Source organism: Silurus aristotelis (assembly GCF_946808225.1).
Source record: "Silurus aristotelis genome assembly, chromosome: 11".
In the NCBI taxonomy this organism is placed as follows: domain Eukaryota; kingdom Metazoa; phylum Chordata; class Actinopteri; order Siluriformes; family Siluridae; genus Silurus; species Silurus aristotelis.
This window is the reverse complement of record NC_139584.1, coordinates 851,569-872,388: the sequence shown is the minus strand read 5'-3', so window position 1 is coordinate 872,388 and position 20,820 is coordinate 851,569. Positions and strand designations below refer to the sequence as shown.

Sequence of the window (20,820 nt, the reverse complement as noted above, 5' to 3'; positions counted from 1 at the left end):
GTTTACCACGCTTTCTTTGCCCGTGTCTTTCAAATGGTTGATAGAGAAGGTACTTGTTGATCAGCTCGAACTCTGGTTTGCGTAGACAGTGACCGACATATCTAAGTTGCCTCCGTTGTATCTGGAGGTCTAGCGGGTCAATACCGATCGTATGGTATATTACTGCATTTGAGACTTTGTCCAAGCGCTTGATGTGGAGCATTACTCTGTAGCAGTTGGTGGCAAAACTGTTAAGGCTTTGTTTGAGCTTCTCTGTTATAATCCAGCTTTCGCAACCATACAGAAGTATCGATAAGCATGCTGCTTGGAAAATGTTTGTTTTGAGACGAATGGGATTCTGGGTTCTTTGAGCGAAATATATCTTTTATTTTCCAGAAGGCTGACCACGCAAGGGCCTTTCTTGTGCTGATGTCAGTTTCAAGCTCGACTTGACAACTATTGTTTTAGAAAGAGGAAAGTCTTCATTCGTCGTTGAAAAGAGGAAGTGACTCAGATATTCAGACATCTAACGGAAGTTTATTCCACCACCTCAGTGATACAACAGAGAAGAGGTACACCTACCTCATATCCTGCGAGAAGTTGGGACCAGTCGAGCAGTGCCAGAAGATCTCAGGCAGCATGCTGCAGTGTGAGGAGTGATCAGATCTTTGAGGTAAGAGGGTGCTGGTCCATTTTTTATTTGCAGCTTCTGGAAGCTAGTGGAGGAAGCAGCAGTGAGGTTGTGTGGGCGAACTTAGGTGGGTTGAACACAAGTCATGCAGCTGTGTTTTGAATCATTTGTGTTGAGCGGTAGATCTACAGCAGAGAGTTGCAGTAGTCCAGTTTCAAAATGACAAGAGACTGAACAAGGACCTGAGCAGCCTGTGTGGATAAAAATGGTTGAATCCTTCTGATGTTGTAGACAAGAAACCAACAAGAGTGTGTCACATTGCCAACATGTGAGAAAAAGGAGAGGTGATTGTTCATGGTTATCCAGATGTTGCAAGGAGAGGCTGAAGGGGAGATCAAAGAATTGTGTAGAGTTATCCTGAGATCCTGACCCCAGATCACCTGAAATTAACTGGGAGGACCAGCAGATCAGTTTAGCAAGGATTGTGGTACAGCTAATGAACACTCATCCATGAAAACATGCTGAGATCTGAGTAGAAGCTGTGGTATCTGAGGAGTGAAGGAGAAGTTGAGATTAACACATTTTTCTCAGATTAATATATTATTATTGTTGGTTTTTGTTGTTGTTGTTGTTGTTGTTGTTTACCATATTAAAATCAATATATTTTACAAATTCAGATCAGGAAACAGTCAAGTCACGTTTAGTCAAGGAGGCTTGTAATGTCATTCCTTTCACATACAGTGCAGCACACAATGAAATAAAACAATGTTCCCCCAGGACCAAGGTGCTCCATCAGACAACATCAGTTAACACAGAATAACACAACCATGTTCTTGATGATGAGACCCACCACGGTCATGTCATTGGTGAACTGGATGATATGGAGCTGTTCTTAGTAGTAAATCAGCAGTTTGAATGTAACCGGTCGCGTTCGGTTCTGACCAGTGCTCGTGTTCTCTGCGTTGTGTTGTGGAATGACGATTCGCTACAATAGGGTCGCAGCAGTACTGGAGAGTTTAGTGTCACCAACATTTAAACAATTGTGGATGGAAGATAGAAAGAAACAAAATGAACGTGGCGCCTTCACCAGCTTTACCACCTGCACGCTTAATCCTCCCCATCCATCCACAAATCACTTTACAAATCACAAACTACATTAATGACATTTTTAACAATAATATTTGAACACGTCATGAATTAAATTTAAATGTTTAAAACTTTTTTGTAAGTAATCCCGGGAGAGCACCGCTAAAAGCTTACCTCTTCTCAGTACGCACAAAGTAACCTGAAGATCCAGCGCAGGCTTCCTGGATGATGTCATGACGTAGCACAGCTTAATCGCTAGGGAAAACAAAACTAATAAATTTAAACAGGACATAAAACATATTAAACAAATTAAAGCAAATAAAACAAATAGAAATAATTATTAGTGAAATGCATATATTTACATTGTAAATATACATACATGAAGATTAACATCAGTCACATTCACCCCTCCTGAACTTCACTAGAATCCTGACTGGATTAGAATATGTAAACAATAGAATCAGATTCACAAGAATTTACTTGTAGTTCAACATAGTAAATAACCTGCTTAACAGATTAATAATAATCCAAGGTTGGTCTAGTCCTGGACATCTTTAGAACGTCATACTGCCTTTTACAGTATTCATTAATCTGATTCATCATACTTTATAAACTCCACATTGTGCACATCTTTTCACAACATTATGCTAAAGAAAAGAAAAAACTTTTCCTTAAAACTGAGAAAGACTCGATTCCTGTCCTCTTTACTACTGGTGACTTCTGTGTTATGGACTCAATTAAACGACTAACCCTTTTTGACCACCCTCCCTGCTCGAGTCCTAACACTCTGTGTGTCATCTGAAACGTGTGTTGGCATGTCAGTAACATGATTAGTATTAGAGTCATTCACAGCCCTTACTTGCTGGTCTAAGTTACTAGGGTAGGATTCACTATCTACATCATACACTTGATCAGAACAATCTCCAACAACCTCATTTGAATTATGCCATTCTGCTGAATAATCAGATTCCAAATCACCGCCAACAGACTCTTGACCCTCAACTTCTCCCTGTTTATTAAACACATGTGCTTCCATCCTATCATCAGAACCTTTTCCCTCCATTGAATCGGACAGTTCCAACATACAAGGTTTGGTCCCCATGTTCCCAGCACTTGACTAAACATCCTCCTCTTGGGTTGGTTCAATGGGTAGAAAGCTGATGTCCAAAATTAGACTGCGATTCACCACTTTTGACTTACCCTTCCCATCAATCAATTTGTATATGTTCGCCATAAGATCCCATTCCTTTACAGTATAGACATTTAAATCCCACCTATCAGCAAGTTTTTTCTTTCCTCTCTCACTCTTGTTGGCGAGCAACACTCTATCCCCGATGTTCAAACATATACCCTTAGCTTTTCGATTATCGAAGTTGGCCTGCTTTCTCTGCTCTTTTTCATTATGTTTCTAAACTATGCATGCTGCTTCTTTGAGGTAAGACATTAGTGTTTGCACATAGTTACTATTGTCAACAACCATAGGGTCAAAAAATGACATCAACTGACAACTTTACGACTTAACATTAACTGAAATGGGGCATATCCAGTAGTCTCATGCACCGTGGCATTATACGCAAATGTCATAGCCTGTATCTGCTCAGGCCATATTTGTTTTCTCCTTGAGAGGCAAGGAACGTAGCATACTGCTCAAAATTCGATTAAACCGCTATGTTACACCATTCCCCTTCCGGTGGTATGCTGTAGTGTGTGACTTCTTAACACCAGCAAACTTAAGCAATTCTGCAATGAGTGCACTTTCGAAGTTAGCCCCTTGGTTGGTATGAATATGTGTCGGAAAACCATAGATGCATAAAACATGATCCCACAACTTCTTGGCTATCTGTTTCGCTTTCTGCTTTGCGCACAGAAAAGCATGAGCCAACTTGGAAAAAGGTTCAGTAACAAATAATACATCCACGGATTGTTGCTTGCTTTCCACAGCACACCAAAAATTCAAACACACCAACTGAAGTCTTAATGTTCTCAAGAGGGGCTAGAGCAGATGGCGCTGGTGTTTTGGCCAATACACACCTCTGACAGCACTTGACATACTCCCTAATATCATACTCCATCCTAGGCCAGTAAAAACGTTGTCGAGCTAACTAGAAGGTTCTCGACTGTCCCTGATGTCCAGCAAGATCATGTACACCGTTTAAAGCCTTAGCTCTTAGATTTGATGGAATTACAAGTTGGAACCGTTTGTGATTGCTTAACGGATCTTTTGAGACGCCATAAACAACTCCGTTTTGCATTTTTTACCTATCCCATTGCTTAAGAAGAGATAAAGTTCCAGCGTCCATTCCAATCATCTCTCACCTTGATGGTTCTTCCACCTTGAAGAAAAACCGGATATTCCCCGCGAGCTAAGAAGGAGAAGACGGGGGAACCGTGCTGGAGCTATGTGTCGAAATAAAAAGAGACGCTACAGACCAACTCTCCCGTCCATCGTTATGGGAAATGTAAGATCTCTACCCAACAAGATGGACGTGCTAGCGGCTCTTGTACAAACCCCTTGTATGCAGGCAACCAGCTACCTCCCGCACAGTGACGACATGGTCTGATGAGACCGATGAGGCTCTGAAAGACTGTTTTGAAACAACTATGTGGGAGGAATTGTGCAGTCCACATGGGGAGGATATTGACAGTTTAACAGACTGTATTACAGACTACATTCATTTCTGTGTGGAGAATACTGTACCCACCAGGACTGTACGGTGTTTTCCCAACAACAAACCGTGGATTAACCCTGATATAAAGACTCTCCTTAAAGAGAAGAAGAGGGTTTTTAAATCGGGAAACAAGGAAGAGCTGAAAACTGTCCAGAGAGAACTTAGAAAGAAGATCAGGGAAGGAAAAGCATGCTACAGGAGGAAGATGGAGGATCAGCTGCAGCAGAACAACGTCAGCGGTGTGTGGAAGGGGCTCAAAACCATCACTGGTCATAAGGAGTCCAGCTCTCAGGCTGTGGGTGACCAGCAGTGGGTGAATGATCTTAATCTATACTTTAACAGATTTGATCAGCTACCCTCCCCTGCCCCCATCCAGTCCCCCCTGCTGCAATCCACCTTCTCTGCTTCCACAGCAAGCAGCTCCAGCCTCACCTCTCTCTGCACAGCTATCAGCTTACAGTCATCTCACAACACACCTAACTTCCCCCCCCCTGCCGATTCCCTCCAGCCAACACTCCATCCAATACACACTGCCCCTTACAGAAGCCCAGGTGAGAATGGAGCTCAGGAAGATCAAAGCGAGGAAGGCTATGGGCCCAGACGGCATCAGTTCCAGGCTACTAAAGACCTGTGCAGACCAGCTATGCGGCATATTGCTGTACATGTTTGACCTGAACCTGAAGCTAGGGAAGGTGCCACAGCTATGGAAAACATCCTGCGTGGTGCCTGTTCCAAAGACGTCATGCCCAAAAGACTTTGGGGACTACCGACCAGTAGCACTGACCTCCCATCTGATGAAGACTTTGGAGAGGTTGGTGCTCACTCATCTCCGACTTCTGGTGATCCCATCAATGGATCCACTTCAGTTTGCCTACCAACCTGGCATTGGAGTGGAAGACGCAGTCATCTTCCTCCTAAATCGGGCTACTTCACACCTGGAAAAGGCTGGGAGCACTGTGAGAGTCATGTTTTTTGACTTCTCTAGTGCTTTTAACACCATCCAACCTGTGCTCCTGAGGGATAAGATGGTGTACATGGGTGTGGACCATCATCTGTCAGCCTGGATACTGGACTACCTCATAGACCGACCACAGTATGTGAGGACTCGTGACTGTGAGTCTGACATGATTGTCTGCAACACTGGAGCCCCGCAGGGAACGGTTCTTGCCCCATTTCTCTTCACCATCTACACTGCAGACTTCATGTTTAGCTCAGCAACCTGTCACCTACAGAAGTTCTCTGATGACTCTGCCATTGTCGGTCTGATCACGAATGACGATGACAGAGAGTACAGAGGACTTATACAGAACTTTGTGGACTGGTGCCAACGGAGCTGCCTCCAGATAAACGCGGGGAAAACCAAAGAACTGGTGGTGGATTTCCGTAGGCACAAACACACTTCATCACTTCCATTGGTAAACATTCAGGGAAAGGACATTGTGAGAGTGGACTCTTACAAATACCTGGGTGTTCACCTAAACAACAAACTGGACTGGACAGACAACACTGAGGCAATCTACAAGAAAGGGCAGAGCTCTTTCTGCTAAGGAGACTAAGGTCTTTTGGAGTGCAGGGAGAGCTACTGAAGACCTTTTTTGACTCTGTTGTGGCATCAGCCATATTCTATGGAGTGGTCTGCTGGGGCAGCAGCATCTCTACTGCAGACAGGAAGAGGCTAGACAAGCTGATCAGGAAGGCCAGCTCAGTCCTGGGGATTTCCCTGGACACAGTACAGGAGGTGGGAGAAAGGAGGATGGTAGCAAAACTATCATCCTTACTGCAGAACGCCTCCCACCCCCTGTATGAAACTGTTACCTCGTTGAGCAGCTCCTTCAGTGACAGACTGTTACATCCTAAGTGTCTGAAGGAGCGATACAGAAGGTCTTTTCTCTCTGTTGCTATTAGACTGTACAATAAGAGCTGCTCCCTGTGAACCATTAACCAAAATATTAACTGCTATTACTGTTCAATGGTGTAATAGTTACTGTTTTTACTGTTTTACTATTTAATAATACTACTGTGTGCAATATTACCTGCAACACGTGCAATATTACCTGAAATACGTGCAATATTACCTGCAATATGTGCAATATCACCTGAAATACGTGCAATATTACCTGCAATACGTGCAATACCACCTGTGTGCAATACAACCTGCAATACGTACTTTCCCTCATCTGTATTTATATATTGTGTTGTGTATATACTTGTAATATTATAGTATGTCTTATTTGTCTATTCTTTTATATATTTGCATTTATTTTTTATTTTTCTCCATACTGCTGTAACAAAGAAATTTCCCCACGGTGGGACAAATAAAGGTTTATCTTATCTTATCTTATCTTATCTTATCTTATCTTATCTTATCTTATCTTATCTTATCTTATCTTATCCTGTCTGATTTTTTCTAAAGGGATTGCTGAAATGGTATCACACCCAGGCGTTACCATATTCTGAATGGATTGGATTAGTATATAAGTGAGTGGGTTATTGTCTATCCATACCGTGAACATGTCATTTTAACCACTGGCTAGATTTTTCACATACACTTCACTTCAAAGTTAAAAACTCAAGCTTATGTGCTGGATACCTCTTTTAAGAGTTACTTAGAGTCTTGCTTGCAAATGCAATGGGGCGTGCTTTCTCCTCCCCAGCCGATATCTGTGATAGCACAGCCCCAAGTCCATCTAGAGATGCATCAGTTGACAAAATTACCGGAAGAGAGAAATCAGGATGTGACCACGCTCTGCAATAAGCTCTCTTTCAGTTTAGAAAGGGCCACATCACACTCGGGAGTCCAGTCAGTTGATTTTAACTTTCTATAAGTGCCTGCCCTAATCACAGTTTTGATCTTTGTCTTTCTTTTCTGTCCAGCTGTCAAAGAAAACAACGGTTTGGCTATTGAGGAACAACTTGGGATGAAATGCTGATAATAGAGTATCATGCCCAAAACAGACTTAATCCTTCAGACAGATAGAGTACACCCATCCTCTTTCATGAGGTCCTCTTTTGATAATTTGGCTTTGGCTTCAACCTTTGCAGGATCAACAGATACACCATTTCCATCAATTACGTGACCTAAAAATTTTACAGACGTTTGCATGAAATGTCACTTTTTTAGACTTAACTTGAGGTTGTTATCCCTCAACTGTCGAAAGACTATCTCCAGCCTCTGCAACGCTGCCTTCTCATCTGGTGCTAACACCAATTCTTTTTTTCGGCTACTCCCATTAGGGGTCGCCACAGCGGATCATCCGTATTCATAATCCGCATGTTCGATTTGGCACGTTTTTAATCTGGATGCCCTTCCTAATGCAACCCTCCCCAGTGTTGTGCTTGTTACTAAAAAATAGTAACTAGTTACAGTTACTCGTTACTTCATTCAAAAAGTAACTCAATTACTTTGTTGATTACTTACACCAAAAAGTAATGCGTTACTGTTAAAAGTAACTTTTTAGTTACTTTTTTAAAGAATGTTCTTTAATGTTCCAATTAATGCCCTTTTATGCATTATGGTCGATACAAACACAAAACTGACTTAAACACAAAGTAATATTTAAACACTATTTTATTTAAGTCAGAGCACCACAAACTGAATATATCACAAGGATTTCTGAAATAAATAACAGAACAAGCTGAATAATATATTCACAATCAAACACTAAAGTGGCTTCTGCATCATAAAAGCTGTTGTGTTGAGCTCTTAAAATGTTCCTGTCACAGTTCAAGTATGAAAACTATCAACAATTTAGAACAGAACACCGGGTTAGCTTCTAGCTTCTAGCTTCGTCGAGGCATTGAGTTTCTGGAGGTGCTGCTATCGCAGTAGATACAACCTTTGAACCAGAAAGACACAGCTTACATTTGACTAAAAAGTTTTTGTATTTATACTCAACTAAAGTGAAATAATGATCATATTTCCACTTTAAGAAACTCGTCTTTCTCTCGCCTCGACTCGCCATTACTGCCACACAGACCTGAAGAAACAGAGACACGCCCACAGTGCGTCTTCTTCGTGTTTACAGTGGTTCATCCACCAATCCTACAATGTGTCGCTGCTGTAAACAGGTTAGACTGTAGGCTACACTTCAGCCGAAAATCATTCATTTAAAAAAAGTAACGGGTAACGCATACGGTAATGAAAACGGAGTTACTTTATTTAAAAAGTAACTTGTTACAGTATTAGTTACTGTCAAAAGTAACTTTGTTACTAGTAACGCGTTACTGCCCAACACTGACCTACCCATTTATCAGGGCTTCGGACCGGCACTAAGAGTGCACTGGCTTGTGCAACCCTAATGGCTGGGGTTGGTATAAGTCGTCCAAATAACACAACAGGCTACTAAAATTCCCGTCTGCAAAGATACTCAGCATCATGTGCATAAAAGATGCTGGACTGTTACACAGACCCTATTGTTTTCATGAAGGCCCTACTTTTTATCTTCTTCAGACATAGGGATGTTATAGAAACCTGATGACAGAACCATAGTGCTGAAGAGAGAGCGTTTCCACCTAAGGCAGCAAGGCAGTCTGATTGATGAGGGAGTGGTTGTGCTTCCTTGATGGTTCTAGCGTTCAGCCGTTTAAAGTCCGTACAAATTCTTAAACTACCGTCTTTCTTCCACATTAAAACCAGGGGCGAAGCATATTCACTCAATGACTTCTGGATTATTCCCTGCTTTTCCATTTCTGAGAGAACTTGCCATAATTTCTGATAGTGAGCGCCGGGTTGATATATACTCTCCAGTGCAGCCACCTGAGCCTGACTATAACCTTGTAACAATTCCAAATCTACCACAGCATGACATGGGTACACATCTGCCAACTTACAGTTCTTTTTTAGGGTGATCGGTTTGTCTAAAAGGTTGATAACTTTTAAAGGAACCCAGCGATCGCCCCATAAAGGTGTAATGACGCGGCCAATGATAATGTTCCGAGGCATAGTTCGGGAAGAAGTGGCCTCTACAATTACGGTGCTTCCTGGCAACATGGCTTTCATTAGACTCATGAGAAACTTCACCACATTGGTTCCGATGATTAAATCATCCTTTTGCCCTGGCACAACAAAGACTGGAACCAAGCATCTCACGCCATTTAATTTAAGATAAACTTCTTACATGCATTTCGGCTTTGTTGCTTTACCTCCACATCCCACTAACATTATTTCTTGTGTCAGTGGTGTGGGCTTCGGCAACACATTATCTTTGAGCATTCTGCTGTCTACTGCTTCACTGAAGGTACAAGCCATGGATCCAGAGTACAACATTTCCATCAATCGGAATTTATCGTTCACATAGACAGGTGCATAGAACAACTCATAAAATACTTCCAAGGTTTGCATATTCTGTGCAATCAACTTGACTTGGGTCAGAGTTTACGCAAATGCACTTTCCTACACTTCCTTAATGTCTGTAGTACTGAGGGTTCTTTCTGTTCCACTCACACGTCCCCTCTTCAGGTGTGGGCTGACTATTTTAAAGGTGGTGAACCTTGAGAGGGCTGTACAGTCTGACTGTCAGTACTTGATTGAATGTTCACACAATTCCTTTTTATATGGCCAGATTGGAAACTAGCCAAGCAAGGCAGAGTCACTGCCATCATCAAAGTGACAAAGTGGAATGCTCATGAGAGTGACATACTTTACATGCTCTCATAGGTGACTGACTTGGCCTAGAGAACTTTGCCTCTACCTGACTATTCTGAGTTAGAGCACGATCAAGTAGACTGATAAGTGTCTTTATACAATTATCATCATTTTGTAAAGATAGAGTACTAGCATTAGCATCATCAGGCGTCACAACAGGGAAATCTCCTGTGGTGGCATTCCCCTCTCTACATGACTGGGTATGAGCTGTTGCATTTCTCGCAGTGACATCACGCTTGGACCTAACTACTGACTGTTCCTTTTGCTCTAGCTGATGTTCTTGTATCTTGCTTGCTGTCCACTTATCTGGTGCTTTTAAATGGAAAATCGCTGTCAAAGATGGGTCTGGGCAATGTTTGACAAACATCATGGCTGCTTCTTGGCATGGGTTATCCATCAGTCGCCAGAGCCTAATCGAAGCCTCTTCCACAATATTTGCGGCCTTATTCAAACAAATCCAATATTCTACTGGATTTTCTCTGGCAACAGGTACTGTGCTGTAGAAATCCGCTAAGGGCATGTAAGAAAATCTGGCCTCGCTAAAATGCTGTTTTAGAATATCAAATATCACTTTGGGATTCTCTGAGGGTCTCAGTGAAGTGTTTCTAAGAAGAGTAATTCTAACAATGTCTTTAGCTTTATCCATCAGTCTTAAAAGGATTTCATGATAATGCTCTGATGTTGGTATACCCCATTTCCACAAGAAAGTGTCCATTAGTTCCCCCCGCTCAGGCTCCTTTACTTTAGACTGCATGACTAGATTAACTTCTGTCAAATTAAGTGAGGGTATTTCTGAGAATGACTGACCTGCACTTAAACTGAGTCTGTGCACCACTGGTTTCCCTCTCTCCAGTTCTCCTTTCCCTTTGAGTAGATATTATTGTTAGTCCTACTAGTTGAGCAATGTGCGTTACGAGGTCATGTCATGCCACATCATTTAAATCCGAGCTAACCGATAATGCATCAATTCTTAACTGTTCAAGTGTCTGTCCAATTATTAGAGTAGAGCAAAATCACAGTGTTCATTCAACACTACCCTTCCCTACACCAGGAGTAGATACCCAATCACCCAAAAATCTCCCTCTCCCAAAACTTGAATTTAACATACCCCCTTTAGCATTGAGACTCTCTGTATTAAAACTATGAGCCATCTCTGTTCAATAATGTACAAATTACTAAACAAAGAATACATTTCCAATGAACACCTTATCTAGACATCAGCATGAAAAAAAACAATTTTAAGAATCTAAAAAGAGAAGGGCAAGGGAAAGAAAAAGAAAAAAAGTAACGGTGCTAATTTCTTAGCGGAGTGTCCAGTTCCTTGGCAATGCACTAACGTGTGTTAATGTTCGTTGGAACCTCCACTCTTCTCCACTTCTTCTTTCCCTGCCATCTCTGTAGACATCTTCCTCCTCTTCTTCTCCTTCGGCCAACAGCAGCCCAATTTCCACCAGTACCCTGTTGGTTAACGATACCTGTGGTGGTCGTTGGTAATCCGGGCCTTGACTGATCCGGTATGAAATTCTTATTTGTGATCCAAATATATTATCCGTGCTCCAATATTTGATTTGGCACATGTTTTATGCTGGATGTCCCCCATAACACAACCCTCCACATTTATCCGGGCTTGAGACTGACACTAAGAGTGACCTGACTTGTGCAATCCTAATGGCTGGGTTGGTTTGGCAGCTCATTACTTGTATAAACTTTTAACTGTCTACACTCCAATGTGAGATCTTTCCTGCCCTAATTCTGGTCTTTTAGTTTTTCATTCTACCTGTTAATGTTCTATGGGTGATTGGGATTTCCTTCCTTTTTTTTTCCTATGCGCCAGAACTTTGGAATTCTATCCCTGTTGAGATTAGACAAGCTGAATCTTTTAGTGTTTTAAAAGTTTTTTTCAGGACAGATTTTATTAGATTTTTTATTTTTTTAATGATTATTTATTTATTTATTTATTTATTTTATATAAAGTTTATTATTATTATTTCTATATATATATATATATATATATATATATATATATATATGTTATGCTGAAGTGGTGCCACAAAAAAAAAGAGATTATTATTTCTATAAATATAGGTTATGCTGACAGGGTGGGAGAGCTGACGGTTCGGGGAAAGGAAAAACACTCAGGGCAGGACCGGTTCTAAATGAGATTTATTTCTTATATTTTCTGAATGATCAGTGCTAAAGACACAATCTCGCAGGCACACACACCCTAGCACGCCCTCTCGCTCCTCTTTTATGCTCCCCCTGATCACTTCTAGAGAGATAACATTAATTAGTCACAATTCCCCTCAGGTGTGTCATTTCCACGCTTCCCTGCTCCCGGCCTCGCCCATTCACAAACAAGCGCTCGGCCACGCCCCAGCTGCCACATACCCCCACCGCACGATTTAGGCCAGGGAGCCGTCCGGCCTGCAACCAACTCCCCCCCCCGGCATGAGAGGAAGTCGGCCATGACCATCTGCGCCCCCGGTCTGTGGACCACCTTAAATTTAAATGGCTGAAGGGCTGTGCATTCTAGACTATTCTAGACTCTGGTCTTATTTGACTGATTTCTATCAGTTTATTAATGTAAATGGTGAGTTTGTGGTTGTGGTGCTGTATAAGGAAGTCCGGTGTGTGCAATAAGGATCGGCTCTGAGCCCTTTCCTGTTTGCAGTAGTGATGGACAGGTTGAAGGACGAGGTCAGACAGGAGTCTCCGTAGACTAGGATGTTTGTGAATGATATTAATATTTGTGGTGAGATTAGGGAGCAGGTGGAGAAGATCCTGGAGAGGTAGAGGTACACGCTCCCTCCCACTCTCTCTCTCTCTCTCTCTCTCTCTCTCTCTCTCTCTCTCTCTCTCTCTCTCTCTCTCTCTAATAATTGTAATGTAATAATTACACACACACACACACACACACACGCAGTCTCATGGTTAAGGTTTTACTCTTCACTTGTCTGGTTTGAGTTTACTGGATGTTCTGCGGGTAAATCAGTTTTACTTCATCTTTATTTCACTGTGTGTGTTTGTGTGTGTGTAATTATTACATATTTATTTTTTTATAATTTAGTTAAAGCTTTACATGTGTGCACTTTTGATTAATCAGAAATTAAAATCAGATTCAAACACACTGAGTGAAAAAGTAATAAAGTAATAAATATAGTCAATAATTTTCCTCAAAAAAGCAAAAAAAAAAAGTTTTTTTTCCAGAATTAAAGCAATTATGATTAATTTATTGATCAGTGATGATTAATTAATTATTATGATGTTAAAAACATGTTAAAGCATCCGAAATAAGCAACGCTGATAACTCCATCTTAATCTTCATTAACATCATCTCAACTATTATTATTAATATTATTATGTTTTGCATATTTTTCATGGTATTTGGAATTCTACTAAAAAATGCACATTTAATTTGACCACAAAATTTGGAGATCCACGTTTCAAATATTCGCATTACAGAACTGGATTTTACTGACGTTACAAAGTTGGATTATATATAATTATATTTACAATTTATAAACTGCCTTCAATAATTAAGAACCAGTTTTTCACATTCTCTGAAATGTATGGGTGCAGTTACGCATGTTTATGCGTCAGTGTGTGTGCATGTGTGTGTGTGTGTGTGTGTGTGTGTGTGTGTGTGTGTGTGTGTGTGTGTGTGCGTGTGCACGTGTGCATGGTTGATGCTGTTGCTGACTGAGATTCTTTTCAAACACATTATGAGTATAAGACAAAGCATTCTTTTATTTTGAAATTTATTTAATTATTCTCTTCCTTTTCTTTCTCTCTATTCATTCTAAGATAAGATATAAGTTTATTTGTCCCACAGTGGGGAAATTTCTACATTTCTTTCTCCTTTTTGATTTGTTAATGTGGGTGTTTTATCTAAATGGGATTTCGTAACTTCACATATCAGAGGAAACCAGTTAAGATACCATACATAGCTAAGATATATATATATATATATATATGTAATTACTGATGGTTATACCACTGTCAACTTGTTGTTGATTATACAGTGTATCTCGTATCTCGATTTGCTCGCACATCAAATCAATTTTCCCCATTTAAAATACTTTAAATGGCAATAATCCGTTCCAACCCTCAAGATGACCCCGTTTTTATGTTTCATGTTATTAAATTAGGAAAATAAATTTTTGAATAACAAATTTTGTATGAAAACAATAGAAAGAGTATGTAAAGATATAATAAGGTTTTATTCAGTGTATTTACCTTGGAGATGAGACGACTTGAGCTAACAAAGACGCCGGCAGAGGGGGGCGGGGGGGAGAGGCGATAAGCGGAGGAGGAGGGAAAACTCTCTATCACTACTGTACACTACGTATCCCTAAACCTTTAATTTTTTACTTTTTCCTCTTTGCTTATCTTAATTTTCTTCACAATCTTCGCTTTCTGTCTTCGTTTGGCCATCTAGCAGCGGCGTCTCGAGCTCGTACCTCAATTTTTTGCTCGCGGAACAAAGCAAAAAATTCGACTGAGTGACCGCTCGTACCTCGGAAAACTCGTACATTAATGCACTCGTAGGTCAAGGTAACACTGTATTTTAGAGGAGTCAGTGTGCAGCTGTATATCAGTACAGATTTCCTGTCCTCTAAAAATAACTCAACATACAGACATAAATGTCTAAATAACTGGTGAGTACGCCCTTAATGATTACAGCTGTACGTGGTGCAAACATGCAAAGCCTATTCATCATGTTCATGTTCTTATCTGCTTGAACTATATAAATGTGTGTAACTTGTATTTGAGCAGTTAAAATCTGGTGCTTTGAGTCCAATTCTCTCATACTGACCACTGGATGTTCAACATGGACCTCATGGTAAAGAGTCTCGAAGGATTTGAGAATTAGAATTGTTGCTCTCCACAAAGATGCCGAGGCTGTAAGAAGATCAGTAAAACCCTGAAACTGAGATTTCCCAGACAGATTCCACTCAGAACAGACCTCACAAGGGTCCATCAGAGAAGTCGATTCCTCGTGCTGTGCGTCAGTTGCAGCATTGCTTTATAGGTTGCAGAAACAGAAGGTCTGCTTGTCGGTGCTCAGACCGTACGCCACACACAAGAAGTCGGTTTGCAGGCCGTCGTCCCAGAAGGAGCCTCTTCTGAAGCTGTGGTCAGTATCTATACAAAGTGCTCCAAAGAAGGAACAGTGGTGAACCAGTGACAGGGCCTTGGGTCCAATCAAACAGATGAGCTCCTGAAGCTCAAATTGCTGAAGAAGTTCATGCTGTTAATGCTTGATGGGTCCGGACTGTTTTGGCAGCAAAAGGAGGAACAACACAATATTAGGCAGGTCATATTGTTATGCCTGGTTGGTATTTATATTACAAGCAGTTTTCCAACAAACCTCCCAGATTTCCCAGAGGTGTTGATCAGTTTTTGGCTGCTTTTCCAGTGATTGTGGAGGCCATGTCATCTGATGCAGCACTCCATCAATCTCCTTCTTGAACAAATCGCTCTTACAAAACCTAGGCATGTTTTTGGGGTCTTTTAATAGGAAAACAAATTGCACAAAGCAGGTGGTATAGGATGTCACTGCAAAATGCTGGGGCATGTTGGTGAAGTGTGCTCTCAAGTCAATAACATTGTCAGGAGGAAAGCACCTTCACACCTTCACACCTCCTCCTCTATGCTTTACAGTGGAAACCACATTTCAGACCAAAGGACAATTTTCTACAGATTTAATATCTATTCCTTGTGTTTCTTGGGCCAAGCAAGTCATTTCTGCTTGTTGATCTTGCAAAGTAATGTTTTTTTGACCATGAAGGCCTGACTCTGCTAAAAAGTGGATGTTATAAGTTATAAGTTTTCCAGGCTCTGAGGCTGGTAATTCTAATGAATTTATCCTCTAAAGCAGATGTAGCTCTTCCTGGGATGGTCCTCATGTGAGCCTGTTTAATTATAGTGTTTGATGTTTTGGAGACGGCATAATTTCTTACCATAAAATGGATTTGTACAGTAGCTGTAGTGATATTGACTCTGTACCCACACTTTCCTCTGCACATGACAACTGACCCTCTAAAGCAGATTAAGAAGGCAATAAATGTCACAAATAAACTCTTGATAAGACGCACCTGTGACCTGGAACCCATTCCAGGTGATGACCTTATGACTCTAATGAGGGAGTGCCATGAGTTTGCCAAGCTGTGTGTGTGTGTGTGTGTGTGTGTGTGTGTGTGTGTGTGTGTGTGTGTGTGTGTGTGTGACTCTTTGTCTAAATATGAAGAAATAACAAGTTAACAATGCACCTGTGTTGGTTTTAATAATTTATTTATTGATTATTTGATTATATTTGTTGATGTTAATGTAAAGTGTAAATGTGTTGCAGGTAAAGATGATGGTGCTGAAGAGAATTTACAGTAAGCATCACAAATTCTATCAGTGCAACTTTGTTAATTAACTCTTTTATATTTATTAACTCTTACCAAAAGAGCTTATGGACAGGTTTTAAGAGATTCTCATTCATAACACTGCTACACTTCTCCCAGCTACTGACTCGTGTGTGCCCAATCACACACACACACACACACACACACACACACACACACACACACACACACACACACACACACACACAATACCACACTGTGCTGCTACGCTACCAATCCCCATGCTTGAGAAGTGTAACAGAGACGTGTCTAAGTGCAAAGAAGTTCCATCATTCCAGCTACGAGCGGCCGTCTAGATTCTTATTACTGCTGAGGTGCAAGCCTGGACTAATGCCATATGGATTCAGGGCGGCAGATCTGTTGCTACATGCATGTGCTTCCTGGAGCTGCTCCAACATATCTTTGATCACTCTCCAGATGGAAAAGTAGCAAGCAACCATTTCTCATGCAGACACAAGGCTCCCGTAGAGTCACATATCATGTGCATGAATTCTAAAAATATCATTTTGCTGTGGATTAAAACCAGAAGTGGTCACAAAATCAGTATGCAGCATGAAAATGTAACTCTTGACCTATTATACCTATTATAGCTTAATTGTGAACTAAGTGATGCAGTTAATGAATGAGGCGAGAAGGAAACATCAGAGGGAGGTTCCTACTGTGGGGGAAAATGCCCACTACACAACCAGAATCAGATGTCTCCTGGGGAACCGCAGCTTTGCATCCATGACACACTCTTAGTGTCACAGCATTGATCATTTTTAGAGCATTGGGCAATTTTATGGACCTGAAGAGTGCAACCTGCCTGGATTTATCTTTTAAACCTCTGCAAACTCTGTCCTATACGAGCCATTGATGGAGGACTATTCTCTCATCACACTAAGCCTCCGGCCCTACAAGTAGGAGCACTCCCTCATGGAAGTATTACGTTCATGGTCACAAACTCTCCAGAGCACACCACAGTTCTCAGCCTTTCATGGTTAAAACTTCACAAACAAATTTACATTTACATTTGTGGCATTTAGCAAACGCCTGTGTCGAGAGCGACTTACCAAAGTGCTTTGAGTCTCCATCAATGAATAAATCTACACTGGTACACTAGATTACAAACTTAAAATAAATCATATTATTCTTAGAAACCTGTTTGTAGCCTTTTTAAACTCTGTTTTTGCAAACTGGTTGTGTTTTGACCAAACTTTTTATAAAGTCAGTAATAATAAGCTGTTTCAGAGAATGATTTAATTATTATATGAAGGAAAAACTCGACGCAGAGAAGAGATTCAGGAGATTGAAGCATTTCTGTTTCTCATCTTGCGTCATGTGCTGCATTAAAATCGTTCCTCCTTTGGAATTTGATCAATAGTTTGTGTAAATTGAATTGTTGGGTGAATTTGGATATCTTGAATATCAAACATTTTTATTTAATTCTGCTTAAATAAAAATAAGACGCTCATGAATTTATTCACTTTCGATCCAATTCAGTAAAATGATCCAATCTTCTTATCACCACCTTCTTTCATGTTTCTAACATCACTGACCTTCTTCACTCTGCTTGGAGAAATTCATGTTAATGTCTTCTGGTGTTTCATTTTTACCTCTGGATTTGATTGTGATTCATTTTCTTTATTCTGGTTTCTTTCTTTCAGATTGCAGCAGAAAGAGCTGGAAGCTGAAAGTGGCTGCTCTGATCACCATGACAAGTCTGTTTGTGTTAATGATCCTGCAATTTAACAACCAGAACAACAAATCACAAAACAAGCTTAGCAGAACAAAATCTAATTCAGAACCTCGGGCATCTCCAGATGTGCTCCCGAGTTCTTCCTACAAATGTGAGACAAACTTGTCTGCATCAAACATCTCCGGCTTTTCCACTTTCCCAAAGCGCACCCAAGACTTCCTGTTTTACCGCCACTGTCGGCATTTCCCCATGCTGCTCAACGTTCCCGGGAAGTGCGGTGGTCCTGAGAACTCTGCTGATGTTTTCCTGCTGCTGGTCATCAAAAGTTCTCCACCCAACTACGAAAGGCGAGAGGTTCTGCGCAAAACGTGGGCGTCCGAGAGACTTGAGAATGGTGTCTGGATCCGCACTGTGTTCTTATCTGGAACTACTGGACAGAGCTTTGAGAAGGAACGACTGAATAAACTCTTGGCGATGGAGAACCGTGAGAACCAGGACATTATTCAGTGGGATTTTGAAGATTCCTTTTATAACCTCACACTGAAGCAGGTCTTGTTCCTGGAGTGGATGGAGAAGTTCTGCCCAGACGTGCACTTTCTCCTTAATGGAGATGATGATATTTTTGCCAACACAGGCAACATGGTGCAGTATCTCAAAGGGTTAGATGATAACGATGGAAGTAAACACCTGTTTACTGGAGCCGTAAACCTGTTCATGGAGCCGATCCGAGAACCTGGCAGCAAATACTACGTCCCTGTCCAAATCTATGCATTAGACAGTTATCCTCCATACTGCGGAGGAGGCGGCTTTCTGTTGTCACGTTTCACTTCTAGAATCATCTACAACATGTCTCACTCCATCGCTCTGATCCCCATAGATGATGCTTACATGGGAATGTGTCTGGAAAAAGCTGGACTTAAACCCGTTTTCCATATTGGAGTGAAGACCTTCGGCCTGTACATCCCCTCTGACAAGCTGGACTTGTACGATCCGTGCTACTACCGTGAGGTTCTCCTGGTCCACAGGTTTCTTCCACACCAGATCTTTATTATGTGGCATGATATTCATCGGGAAGATTTGGTTTGTGGAAGGAAAGGATTTTCCGAGCAGATTGTCACCATGTCCAAGAACTGAACAGAGAATTATTATTGTCATTGCACAGGGTACAACAAAATTAAGTGTCAGTGCTTATGGTAGAAGTCTGTGAATTGTGTAAACATAAGTGCATATAAAGCAAATATTTCCAAGATTTTACTGATGGTGTTTCTTGATATTCAGTTCTTTAATGTTCTAAGGTAGATGGAAATGTTCCTGAATCTGTTTCTGCATGATTTGATGCATCTGAAGCGTCTCTGTTGTAGCAGCAGGAGCTAAATAGTTCTTCCAGGGAGTGTAATAAGCAGCTGATGATTTTTTAAGAGCTGTTGATAATCCTCTGAACGGCTTTCCTCTCTGCTAAGGATCATCTGGTGTATCATACGGTGATACAGTACGTCAGAACTCTCTCAATAGAGCAGCGAAAGTGAGACAACAGCAGATCCTCATGCAACTTGTTTTAATTACGAGTCCTCAGGAACCTCGAGTCACCATGTGCGTTGTTTACCAATGCTGTAGTGTTTGTAGACAGTTCGGACCTTTAGCATATATGTGTACTCAAGAACCTGAAAGTGGAGACCTTTTCCAAACAATCACTACTGATGTAGATCGGATTAGGAACAGTGCTATTGTATGCGTACATAAGTCTATACTAATTTCCTTTGTTCCTGTGGTGTTCAGAATGTTTTCAGTGCAACACACACAAACCTGCACATTGTACTGTTTTAAAATATATCAACTGCTTTTTTCTTTTCTGACCAATCACAAGCCAGAACTCCACAGGCACGTGGAAACATAACATGATTAGGGACCTAAAAGTGTTTATACTCTAATCTTGGGGTCGTTGTGTGCTTTATAGGGTGGTACATGTAACAAAAATGAATTTCTTCTTCTTTATCTTCCTTTTATTATTATTATTAATATTATTAGTATTATTATTATATTATGTTTTTCCAGATTAATTTTTTCCAATGTTCTTTTTTTTTTTTAGATCTGTCTATCTATAATTCACTTTTATTTCACTGATGTTCTGCATACTGTCAAGTCAAGATTATTTCTTTAGCATTTTCACAACAGACATTGTCTCAAAGCAGCTTTAAAGAATTTAAGAATGAAGGTGAATGTTGTGTGTTTATCCCTGATGAGCAGCCGTGGAGACTGTGGCAAGGAAACCTCCCTTAGATGTTATGAGGAAGAAACCTTGAGAGGAATGATCGTCATCACTGCATTAATTGCATTCATTTTATTATTATAATTATTGGTTCATGAACATGTAATAAAGTAACACAGGCACACACACACACACACACACACACACACACACACACACACACACACACACACACACACATCCATTACTTAAGTAGAAGTACAGATACTCATGTTTTAAAATACTTGGGTAAAAGTTGAAGTACTGATTATACCTTTTTACTTAAGTGAAAGTAAAGAAGTCTTGGCTTTGACATGTACTTAAGTAAAAAGTAGTTATTACTTTAAATAGTGCAGATATATATGTAGCATATTTACAGAATGTGATATATATGTAAGCATATGTACAGTGATTAAATATAAAGGCTATAACAGTGCAGAGACGTGTGGACAACATTAAGAGCCTTTGCTATGTT

At 40.7% G+C, this 20,820-nt stretch overlaps 3 protein-coding genes across 5 annotated transcripts in view; all 3 read left to right on the top strand.

The window, feature by feature from the left end:
- LOC310733624 (N-acetyllactosaminide beta-1,3-N-acetylglucosaminyltransferase 3-like) overlaps positions 1-19,236 on the top strand; it is a 28,700-nt gene extending 9,464 nt beyond the window's left edge. The window contains exons 1-3 of one of the 3 annotated variants that reach the window (XM_083555036.1): positions 555-652; positions 16,362-16,392; positions 18,069-19,236. In XM_083555036.1, the coding sequence (XP_083411162.1) occupies positions 16,368-16,392; positions 18,069-19,234 (1,191 nt within the window). In that variant the 5' untranslated portion in view covers positions 555-652; positions 16,362-16,367 and the 3' untranslated portion in view covers positions 19,235-19,236. Of the gene's footprint in view, positions 1-554; positions 653-12,904; positions 12,993-16,361; positions 16,393-18,068 lie in introns of those variants that run through there. The other 2 variants (XM_083555035.1, XM_083555037.1) reach the window with 2 other exon arrangements.
- Positions 1-20,820, top strand: part of LOC310733618 (N-acetyllactosaminide beta-1,3-N-acetylglucosaminyltransferase 3-like) — a 387,738-nt gene that overhangs the window by 254,970 nt on the left and 111,948 nt on the right. The gene's annotated exons all lie outside the window — the stretch shown is intronic.
- The window catches only part of LOC310733623 (N-acetyllactosaminide beta-1,3-N-acetylglucosaminyltransferase 3-like), a 65,862-nt gene continuing 58,018 nt past the window's right edge, over positions 12,977-20,820 (top strand). The window contains exon 1 of the mRNA XM_083555034.1: positions 12,977-12,992. The gene's annotated coding sequence lies outside the window, so the exon portion shown is untranslated. The remainder of the gene's footprint in view (positions 12,993-20,820) is intronic.